Below are 11,447 nucleotides of genomic sequence, written 5' to 3' on the forward strand. Positions count from 1 at the left end.
ACACAACATCCCGAGAGATGTAGACACGATTAGTGGGCACATGAAGACATTTGTATCCTTTATGAAGAGAGCTATAACCAAGAAAAACACACTTCTTGGAACGAAACTCGAGCTTACGCTTGTTATATGGACGGAGATGGGGCCAGCAAGCACACCCAAACACCTTGAGAAAGGTGTAGTCCGGTTGTTCATTAAGGAGAACTTCAATGGGAGTCTTCATATTCAAAACACGAGTGGGAGTACGATTGATGAGAAAACATGCAGTGGTGAAAGCATCACTCCAAAAACGAAACGGAACAGATGCATGGGCCAAAAGAGTCAGACCAGCTTCAACAATGTGACGATGCTTACGTTCTACTGAACCATTCTGCTGATGTGTATGTGGACATGCTAAACGGTGAGTGATCCCAAGCGACTGAAAGAAGGAGTTGAGGTTGCGATACTCGCCACCCCAGTCCGACTGAACATGAACAATTTTGTGCTTGAGAAGGCGTTCAACATGTTTTTGGAACTGAACAAAAATGTCAAACACATCAGATTTACGTTTGATAAGATAAAGCCAGGTAAAGCGGCTGTAAGCATCAACAAAACTGATATAGTAATTATGACCACTAACAGAAGTCTGAGCAGGACCCCATACATCTGAAAACACAAGTTCTAAAGGATGTTTCACCTCACGACTGGACTCCGAAAAAGGAAGTTGATGACTCTTCCCCTGCTGACAAGCATCACACACTGCTACATCTTTATTACTAGACACACTAGGAAGCTCATGACGACGCAAAACATGCCGGACAATAGGTGTGGCCGGGTGACCAAGACGAGCATGCCACTGTGACGGAGATACCCGAACTCCACTGAAGACGCGAGCGACGCCAGGATGCTCCAGACGATAGAGACCTTGGCAGAGCCGCCCACTAAGAAGAATGTCCCTCGTGCCCCGATCCTTAATAAAAAGATCAAAAGGATGAAATTCACAAAGCACATTATTATCACGAGTGAGTTTAGGAACTGAAAGAAGATTACGTGTCACAGATGGAACTCGAAGAACATTGCGAAGTTGAAGACTCCTATTGGCATGTCTAGTGAGAAGTGATGCTTGACCAATATGAGAGATGTGCATACCTGCTCCATTGGCGGTGTGGATCTTGTCGGAGCCATGGTAGGGTTCACGAGTGTGAAGCTTCCCCATCTCACTGGTCAGGTGCTCTGTCGCCCCAGAGTCCATGTACCAGTGGGGATCAATGGAGTAGGACTGAGTGTGTCCCTGTGGCTTCTGCGGCGGCGGACGATCAGCCATGGCGACCTGACGAGCAAAGTTGCGTGTATCCTTCCCGTCATTGCCGAGACCAAGAAAACCCCGCTGGAAGCGCTTGTGACACTTCGAGGCCCAGTGCCCATCGCGACCACAAAGCTGGCACACACGTGGACCGCCAGCCCCTGGTAGCGTCGCAGTAGGAGGAGGGGCCGAGGCGGGTGGTGGTGACTGCCCCGAAGGAGCCCTGGATGAAGCAGAGGAGCGACCACCCTTGGTGGCGGCGTTTGCCGAGAGGGCGCCGTTGCCCCTGGATCGGCGCGTCTCGACTCGTTGCTCAGTAAGCAGGAGGCGTGAAAAGACCTCGTGTGCTGGCATGGGCGTGGAGTTGCCCCTCTCATTGATGATCTCGACTAGGGCGTCATACTCCTCATCAAGACCATTGACAATAAACGAGTTGAACTCGGAGTCGGTGAGGGGCTGTCCAATGGAGGCCAGCGTGTCGGCGAGACTCTTGACTTTGTTGTAGAACTCAGTGGCGGTGGAGTCAAGCTTCTGACACTCCCCAAGTTGGCGACGGAGCCCAGATACACGAGCCTGCGACTGTGCCGCAAACGAGCGCTCAAGAATAGTCCATGCCTCGTGGGACGTCTTGGCGAAGACAACAAGCCCAGCAACGGCCGGAGAGAGCGACCCCTGGATGGAGGAGAGGTTCGCCTGATCCTGCCCTGTCCAGACACGGTGAGCCGGATTATAGACCGGACCGTGCACGCTGTCAACCAGCGCAGGAGGGCAAGGGAGAGAGCCGTCGACATAGCCAAGCAGATAGTGACTCCCAAGAAGCGGAAGAACCTGCGCGCGCCAGAAGATGTAATTGTCCGACGACAACTTGATGGTGATGAGATGGCCGAAGTGAAACGGCGGCGGCGGCTGCGATCCCATCGAGGAGACTGGCTGAGGTGAGACCACCGTGGAGACAGTCAGAGGGGCAGCCGGCGCGGTGACAGAGGGCGCGATGGCCGCGGTTGACGCCGCGAAGCCTGCCAGCGCGACGTCCTCCGCCACCAGCGGCGCAGTGGCCGAGGGCGCGACAGCCGCGGTTGACGGGGCGGCGGCGGTGTGGGCCACAAGCGCCTGCCCGGGCGAAGTAGCAGCCGGCGGGAGCGCGAAGAGGGAGCCGACGCTCCGTGTCCCGATCGGCGCCTGAAGGAAGGCGGCATCCAGCGGCCTCGAGAGAAGTGCCGCGAGGGAGGCCGGCAGAAAACCGGTGGCGGTGGAGCCGGACGCAGCGGCGGACGTCATAGCAGTCGGGCGACGGCGACGGCGGGCGCGGCGGCGGCGGCGGCGGCGGCGGCGGCGGTTTAGGGTTTTTAGGCAAAAGCGGACGTAACCTAGCGTGATACCATGTAAGACAATAGGCTTTGGGGGGAACCGGCACAACCCTCTAGGGGTGGCCTATCACATATATATATAATGAGGTGGTATACAACGTTACAATATACACATGTAAATACAGTCTAACACGCAGGGTGAAACTCTACACATACACACACACACGCAAAGGAAGAAACCAGCACCAGCTTTGCCGAGAGCTCTCTCCCTTGGTGACACAAATGCTACATCTTTGCCCAGCCCTCACGGCCTCACCTTTTCTCATTCATTGGCTGAACTTATATATACACAGGAAGCTAACCATCACGCACCACTCGGAAGCCACATCTGGCCACTAACTCCAAGTCTCTAGGCACTACTCATGCCCACTACCTCCATGCACGCATGCATTCACACCGGCCATCACACTTGACTCGGCCAACACTTGCACATGCACTTATTAACTCATGCACTAACCTTGGTACCAACGGCTAACCTGGTCTTCCTCTCCTAGATTCACTCTAGCGACCCGGCCACTAATTAGCCCAAGCAAATTAACATCACCTATGACTATCAGACTATCCGGCTCAACCGGCTCGACGTATAGCTTGTCATGCACCAACACTGTCACGCCATGCCACTTCTCATGGCATCGCCGTTTCACACGACACCGTCGGCATCTCGTCGCTCTCGCCGCATCGCACGGCCGCGCGGCATCTCGCCTCCTTCATGCGCACAACTCAAGCTTTGCCCTGACAAGCTACTCCCTAAACTACATGCCGAACGACAAAACAAAACATGATACATCATGACAAGATTATTTCTAACAACGAGCTCGTCGATGCCAGCGAAAAGCACGTGCTCCAGAGCTTCACCGCCGGCCCGTGCTCTAGAGCTTCACCACTGGCACGAGGAGATCGAGGCCGGTGTCCTGCAGGCCTCAGCGAACTCTGCCACCACGGCCAAGCTCCGTCGGCGCGCCGGGAGGCATGGCGGCGCACGCTTCCTCCGAGACCACTGGAGGCGCTGTGTGTGCGTGTTGCTTGCTACTGCAGCCTGCCAATTCTATGTGCACAAGGAATCGATCCCGGAGCTCTTTCCTGGCCGCCGCGATGGTCAAGTCAGCTACCCTATTCCAGTAGCCAACAGCAGCATCAGACGCGCTGCGCAGAGCCAACGCGGACGTTGTCGTCGCGTCCGTCGAGGAAGACGTACAGGTACACCAGGCCAACGTGGAGGCAAGGCAAGGCAAGGCAAGGAGACCCGGTGCACACAACCTGTTGGATGCAATGTCTCCTGACGAGCGAGCCCCACCTGTTGTTGGAAACGCGTTCAAAGATCAAACGCGCACGCGGCAAAGCGAGTGATTAGTGCTTTCTGCAAAAAAGTTCACTGGAAATACGGTGGCTTTTGCAAATTGCTTCGAGTAGAGAACGAGAGACAATGTAAAAGTGAACACTAAACTTTGCCGCGTTTGAACAGACACGATGATTGATGATAGGTATATATAGCCCCGAGGGGATGCATCGAACAGACGCGATGGTTCGGAGAGACGCCAGCGAACAGTCGCATCCCTCGTGCATTGGCAAGAAACAAGGAAGATTCTCCTTAATTATTAACACATGGATTAATTAAATCTCAACACAAATAATTAGCAACTAATGATTTGCAAACTTAGCAAAATGTGGTGGCTTTGTGCAATTAACTCATTTATGCGCCTACATCTTAACTATTAAATGTTCTGGGGTTATATGTCCCGATGGATGCTACGATTTAAGTGTTTTTACCTGAAATGAGGACACTAGTTCTCGACTGGTATTGTGCTGAAGGAACAAGAAAACAAGTGCGAATGACAAGCTGCATAGCAATAGCTTGAACTTGTTCTTGTATCATACTCGGACAAGCACTCCCTGAAACAGCCATTGCCAAATATAATACAGAAATTTAGGTTACCACTGAAATTTAGGCAACCCAGCAAAAAACCATCGCGAAATATACGAGAGGGACTGAAGCCCTGCCCTGACGGATTCAGACCTGTGTTATCGGGCAAAAACAAGCCCAGGCTCCTTCATAAAATTTGAAAATTGTACAAGAGTATGACAGGCTGTGTACTTTATTAAAAACAAACAGAAAACCTATGTGGCTAGCATAGTGTTACCACATAAAACTGCCCACGAGGGAACATGGCAGTGCACCCGAACAACATGGCAAGACACAGCTTTTAAACAAGCTTAGCATTACAGCAACTAAAAATCTTTTCGAAACAAGCTTAGCATGTAGCACGTTCAGCATAACTGCAAATTTAGCACCACCAGGCTAGATGTTTGCAAGGGGAAACATAGAACACAAACAGACCATCCATGAGCAAATTTCGACGAGCAAAAGCAGCCTCGAGACCATCCTTGAGCTACTTCACAGGAAAACCTGTCCTTGAGCTAATATACACATGCAAAACACCCCAGGGTCGAAATCCCCCCAGGTTGAGTGCTCAGAGTATCTGTGTTTAGTGTGAACACTAATACCACAGCTGTACAAAATTAGTCTAGGGTTTGCTGACATCTACACCATACAGAACCTTAGCAATTGAACACTTCTGTCTTCAGTGACTTGTATTGCCTACCATCAGCAATTCAGAAACGCTACCCCCAACTGCTTCAGCATGAAGCTTCCTCCAACCTGAGAGCAAAAATAGAGAAACTGAAAGGATTAGTACAGGCAGGATCTATGGTCTCTGTATGTGTACTACGTCAAACACCAAATAGTATTGGTGCCTGAAAACATCTGTATGCAAAGACATCATCAATTAACAAAGCAGCATGTTCTAAAACTTTTGATGCTTAAGCAATATGAACCCAGCAGCACATTTGTACAAGCATATAATTTAGACTCAAATCATTATATAAAATTATGTGTTCTGAAAGCATGCTAATAACCAGAAAACAAAAAGCACCGACCTAAGGAAACGAAAATGACAAACCAACCCGAGGATATCTCCAAAAATCCTTTAAATCAACCTCCGATGCAAAATGAAGACTGCCCTTGCCAGCGAACTTCTTAGAGATAAGAGCATTGACAGTTTTATCATTACCAATACGCCCTTTGATATTGAATGTGGGGTCAAAAGTGTGACCAATTCCGCCAATCAATTTCCATTGATTGGTCAGATAGCTATAGCTAGCCAGGCCACCTAATACAGTGCTTGTATTGAGAATATTGCTGCAGAAAGTATAATCAAACTGAACAGGTTGTTTACTGCAAAAAAAACACAATAAGGTAAAATTCACATTCAGCATTGCACAGTGAAATATCAGAATAGGAAGAAAACAAAGAGATGATACAATAGTTTTACACCCTTCGGACAAGTTTATTAAAGATGAAATATTAGATAACTACAGTAATAGCCAGAAAACAAAGAGATGATAGTTTCACACCCTCCGGACAAGTTTATTAAAGATCAGACGCTCATTAAAGAGTGAGATACTGTAAGAACAAATAGCTACAAAAGTAAAAACAGTAATGGAAAGGAATTGGACATAAGCATATTGAAGACACAACTTACAAAGTTAGGCCAGCACTGAACAATTCAGCACGGACTGACAACCCAGCAGAAACACTGAACCATGACTTGGACTCGTTTATTTTCAATTGGCCCCCAAAAGCAAGGCTGTCAACACCTCCCAAACAGATATCCTGCAGGCCACATAAGCTCGAAACAGATATGCAAGGCATCCTTTCGTTGTTCAAACCAATGCTAAGAACAGACCCATCATAAGGTTGATGTAGCTGGAATTCAACCTACATTCCCAAGATAAAAGCATGAAAAATCTTAAACAAACCTATATAGTAAGATGCTATTAAAAAACTCAAACTTACTTTTGCTTTTTTAAGAGAGTAGGGCAGATATAACATTGTATTCACATCAGGACCAACAATCTTCTCCACCAATAACTGTGCAGAATTAGGCTGGTAAAAAAAGTTTTATCAATCAAACACAAAAATTCAAACAAAAAAAATTTTTGAACCAGCTGGAGATGACTCACTTACATCTTCCATATCAGGAATGTCATTGACAGCCACATCATGTTCTGGGTCATTTACAGGAACATCTTCAAGGGGATCGATAACAGAAGCTTTGAAACACATGAAGGAGCCATCATTCTTGAAACTCAACATCAATTTCTTCACCAATTTTTGGCTAGTTGTAAATTCACTGCCACATATCAGAGACTGGAATAAAGTATTAAGCATGTTAGAGCGATGAAACTATAACAAAATAACAAAAAAGAAATAGTAGCAGGTCCAAATAGTACTCACAGATTTACGACCAGAATTCCAAACATGGTTTTGTAGGTAAAAAGGATCCCTGATCAGTTCTGAATCAAAATAGAATATCAATACACATTCAAAAACAAAATAAGTGCTGAAAATATTAAGTGAAATAGGTCATTTACCTAATGCCTCTTTCCCGACATCATGAAAATATCCTGGGCCATCAGATTTAGATACACGGTACGCAGCTCCTACAATTTACAGTTTCAGTAAAGATCACTGACATTTACAGAGCAGCTACAAACAGCAAGTTAAGACAACAGACTGCAGTTTGTATTGCGCTAACAGAACAGCTAAATAGCAAGTTATGAAAGATTTGTTTATTACCAGTAATGGTTATAACAGAATGGAATGAACCACCAAAAGCTATAATCTTGTCTGATAGAGAACTAAAGTCTGGTAGTTTCAGTCTCTTCTTCAATCCATTCAATGTAAAAATGCGGGTTCCATTTCGAGAGACGGCCCTTGAAGTACACTTGCCCAGCTCATCTATTTTGAAAACCAGGTCCCGTGCACAGTCTGGGGCAATCAGATTTCTTCTAACAGCATCATGAATGAAAGCCTTGATTTCCTGGGTGGATTGTTGAATAACCTGCACGTGCTCCGCATTGTTTGGCATTATCTCCCCCCTCACACTGGTACCCTGACTGATTTGAGGACTTTCACATGCATTCCTAGACGCAGCACCTAGAACAATTGCCGATATGGTCTTCAAGCCTGGGCCACTGGAAGACTCCTGAGTAACTGGTGGGACAGTATCTTGGCACCCGTATTCATCCTCGACATCCTCAGCAGAAGAACCTAATGCAGATTTCACTTCATTAAGAACACATTCAAGGTAGTTGTTTATCCTTTCAAATTCAGACCTGTTGAAGAGGGAAAAACAACTTTACAGGTCAAGAAATGGACCAGAAAAAACACAAACAGTTACATAGTGACAGAAAAACAACAAATACAGAGCATATCAGGTAGGCACCACATGCAAATTATAGTTTGAACAGGTTTTAGACCATCAGCCTATAATGACAAAATATATCAGATAAGAAGAAACCAGAGTAGAGTACAACACTTCCAACCATTTTGGACAATGAACAAAATATTGTGACATCCTTGGTACTTTGGTGGGTTTAAACAAATTCAAGCATGCAAATATATTAAATAATACAGTTAAATAAAAATTACATAGAGACAGCAAAACACTGAATACAGAGTATTTTAGATGGACTAGTTGGAGATGGGCACCAGATGAGAACTGCTGTTATAGAAATCTTCTGAAAATGGAATATCAAATAGGAGTATAGTATATCAGCAGTAAACAGGGTAGAGCACAGTAGTTTCCAAAGTTGTGGATGATCAAAATACTGTAATTACTAAGACTTCGTTTGTTTACATCCTTTGTTGCCTTGGTGGGCTTTAACAAATTCAACCATGCCAAGTACATTAAATAAACACAGATAAGCTAACAACCTAACGCTTCCCTATGTTAAGGGTTAAATAAAAACAGTGAAGCTAACAACCCTAATGTTCCCTCGGCTTTCCCCAATGTGATCACTACGACAGGTGGGTACTCCTAGCCCTAACCTAGCAGCGTGTTTGGTTCGGTGGAATTTGAGGCAAAAAGAGATTCCTTTGTTTGTTTAGGTGGATTGGGTATTCAACACAGAAGAGCAAGGGGAATTCACGTGTAGAGGTCCCACATATCTAGGTCCCACATATCTATTAACTGTGGGAGGGCTTGTAATTGAGATGGGTTAAGGGAATTAGAGTTAAACTCCCATTCCCCTTCCATTAGTTTGCCAAACAGGCAGTAGGAGTTAAAAAGAAGCTTTAAACAGTACTGCCAGTTATGGCCTAGCAGAGAGGACATCCAGACTCGACCCTAGTTTGAGAAGGTACAGCAGAGAGCACATCCAGATTTCAAACCGCAGACAAATAGCAGGTGTCAGGATTTTGGAGGTTATAGGATTTACCTTGAGAGGTACCCCTCAGAGGTGACAACAACCCCCAACAACGGATCAACAGTTCCCTGCTTCAATGCACCAGAAGAATGTTGGCTCAATGTGAAAGCATGCCTCAATGGACCAGAAGGGTCGCCATGGGACTTGATCCCAAGCGCCACCAGCGTCCTTGTGTACCAGGGCACAGGGCAATCAGCTTCCATGCCGTGGCCCTCCTTCCCAGATCTGCAAGGAATGGAAGATATCGGATATGGGGGTGGGGGGGGGGGGGGGGATTAGAAGGGTGAAATGGAACAAAAATCGCTCCAGCCATGAAAATTGATAACAAGCTTACATCACAGCAATTCATAAGCATAACAAATGGAGAAGCGCGATGTAAGAAATTATGTAATTCATCACACAGCCTGTCACATAAATGAAACAAAAACACTAGGAGCAATGAAATCCAAGACCAAGTTCTCAATTAAACAGAATATTTCACTACATGTAACATTACACTTGGAGCAGACCACAATAAGCCAACCACATACAAAACTTTACCTTGTGTAAATGTCAGATTCTCTATCTGGCAATTAAACAGAACAACTGAACCATGATCTGGTTAAACACCTAGTTCGTCCACAGATAAAAACAACAAGAGAACAAGACGTAATGGCAGGAAGAGCACTAGACCTATGATCAAATACAACCCCGAGCTGCATTCTAGTGCAAAGACGACGAGATCCACTAGACATCAGACGAAATGCAACCCCAAGCTGCATTCTAGTGCAAAGACGGCGAGATCCACTAGACATCAGACGAAATGCAACCACAAGCTGGATTATAGTGCAAAAACGGCGAATCCACTAGACATCAGATGAAATGCAACCATGACACGGATTCCAGTGCAGAACCTCGAAATCCACTACACATGAGATGAATCGCTACCAAGTGCTAGATTCTAGTGCAGAACGACGACGACATCATCTCGTTCTCAGATGAAACGCTACCACGTGCTTGATTCTACTGCAAAACGACGAGATCACCAAGGCCATATCCATGGTCTACGGTCAGAAAGCACCAATCCCAGAGTATACCGGCCCACATGGAGCAATATCGTCGAGAAACTGGGCGGGGAAAGGGGTTTCGCGATCTTACCGTCCATGGGTCGAGGTTGGAGCGGCCGGTGGTGGCGTCGGTGGTGCACGGCCCGTCGGACCTCCTCCTCCTCCCGCCTCACCTCCTCCTCCCTCACCAGGGTTACCTTCTCCCGCCATTGGAGGCATCCTGCGAATTCAAGCGGGTAAGACGAAGAGAAACAGGGCACCAAATCCGGGACGAGGAGGGGAAGAGGCGGCACCTTCGCCTGGCGCAGGCGGCGTTGGAGGAGAGGGGTGGCGGAGGGGAGGGGGAGGGGCTCGCCGACGGGTGCGAAATGGGGACGGGGAGGCGGTGGCAGGTGGGCGTCTAAAACCCCAGCGCACTGGGTGGGCGAGGAGGCGGCCGAGTGTTTCGCAGGCAGGATGCGGCCCTCCATTGGGCTGACGGCACGCCTGGGCCGGCTGCCAGCGGCCCACTAACGGAGAGGTGGCCCAAGACGCGCGTGCGCCTGCATTACACAGAGGATGAACCCATCAGCCATCAGGTTACTGAAAAATCCCCATCTGTTCCAAATTCAGATGAATTCATCATACAAAAAGGACAGACCCGAGTGGATCTTGACACGCTGGGTTATGCGTAATCCCCTTGGGCAAAGAATGGATCTGCAAAAATTCCATGGGTCAGTCAGTACAGAGGAAACCGATGAAGTTTGGATCGGTGAGGCGGTAGATCGAGCCAAGATTCGTCTTCTTCTCCGTCCACGGTGCGGCCGGACGAAGGTCTCCCATGGCCGGAGTTGTTGCTGTTGTGTGCTTGAGAGAGAGAGAGAGAGAGAGAGGGAGGGAGGGGATAAGAGAGACGAGGGGGCGGCTCGGGTAGGGTTGGTGGAGGGGAAAGAGGGCAGGCACCGAGCGAGCTTATATAGGGCCAGGCAGCTGCGCAGATTCAGCTGAGCCGCAGCTGATTCAGTAGCCTCCTCACTCCCTGGCCCACGCGCCAGCGAGAGACGCTTGCGATATGACCGCCGCGGTTTCCTCCTCCTCCTCCTTTTTCTCCGGGACAGAAACGATTTACTTACCCATTGGTAATTAATTAAATTAATTAACGCGGCGATTGCAATTTCGATTTCGAGTAGTAACTGACCGGTAGAAACGCTCGCGTCCTCTCCTCGTCTCCTAGTAATCGTTGGATCGGGCTTGCCTGCTCTCATCTCATCCAACGACTGTTTTTTTTTCTTTTTTCTTTCTAATCTAATCATTTCCCCCCCTGATTTTAAGGGGGTGAGGCCGGGTCTTATTTTGTTTCAATCAAATCAAGCCACGTATGCGGGAGCACGGATGGGCACACAGGAGGGGAGCAGGCAAGTCTCGTCCGTAATCGTCGACGCTGCCTTCCTCACTCCCTGGCCCACGCGCCAGCGAGAGAGATTTCTACGTGGCCGCTGCAACAATTAC

At 47.8% G+C, this 11,447-nt stretch overlaps 1 protein-coding gene across 2 annotated transcripts; it reads right to left on the reverse strand.

Moving 5' to 3' along the window:
- Positions 1-4,831: 4,831 nt before the first annotated feature.
- On the reverse strand, positions 4,832-10,878 carry LOC123070967 (uncharacterized). Of its 2 annotated transcripts, none has more exons than XM_044494406.1 (12): positions 10,600-10,878; positions 10,253-10,501; positions 10,051-10,179; positions 8,926-9,138; positions 7,283-7,821; positions 7,078-7,146; positions 6,941-6,999; positions 6,671-6,853; positions 6,500-6,589; positions 6,186-6,421; positions 5,608-5,878; positions 4,832-5,302 (listed from the first exon to the last, which is right to left on the reverse strand). In XM_044494406.1, the coding sequence occupies exons 3-12, from the start codon at positions 10,176-10,178 to the stop codon at positions 5,249-5,251; spliced, it is 1,842 nt and encodes a 613-aa protein (XP_044350341.1). In that variant the 5' UTR covers position 10,179; positions 10,253-10,501; positions 10,600-10,878; the 3' UTR covers positions 4,832-5,248. The 2 variants fall into 2 exon arrangements, with proteins under 2 accessions (XP_044350341.1, XP_044350347.1); XM_044494412.1 differs by having other exon boundaries at positions 5,581-5,878.
- Positions 10,879-11,447: the final 569 nt, after the last annotated feature.

This window comes from Triticum aestivum, chromosome 1A (assembly GCF_018294505.1).
Source record: "Triticum aestivum cultivar Chinese Spring chromosome 1A, IWGSC CS RefSeq v2.1, whole genome shotgun sequence".
Lineage (NCBI taxonomy): Eukaryota > Viridiplantae > Streptophyta > Magnoliopsida > Poales > Poaceae > Triticum > Triticum aestivum.

Coding starts and splice junctions, on each gene's coding strand:
- LOC123070967 (XM_044494406.1), bottom strand. CDS start 10,178: ATGCCTCCAATGGCGGGAGAAGGTAACCCTGGTGAGGGAGGAGGAGGT. Junction 6,854..6,940: donor GGAATTCTGGTCGTAAATCT/GTGAGTACTATT, acceptor ACTTTATTCCAG/TCTCTGATATGTGGCAGTGA. Junction 6,590..6,670: donor ACATTCCTGATATGGAAGAT/GTAAGTGAGTCA, acceptor TTTTTTTACCAG/CCTAATTCTGCACAGTTATT.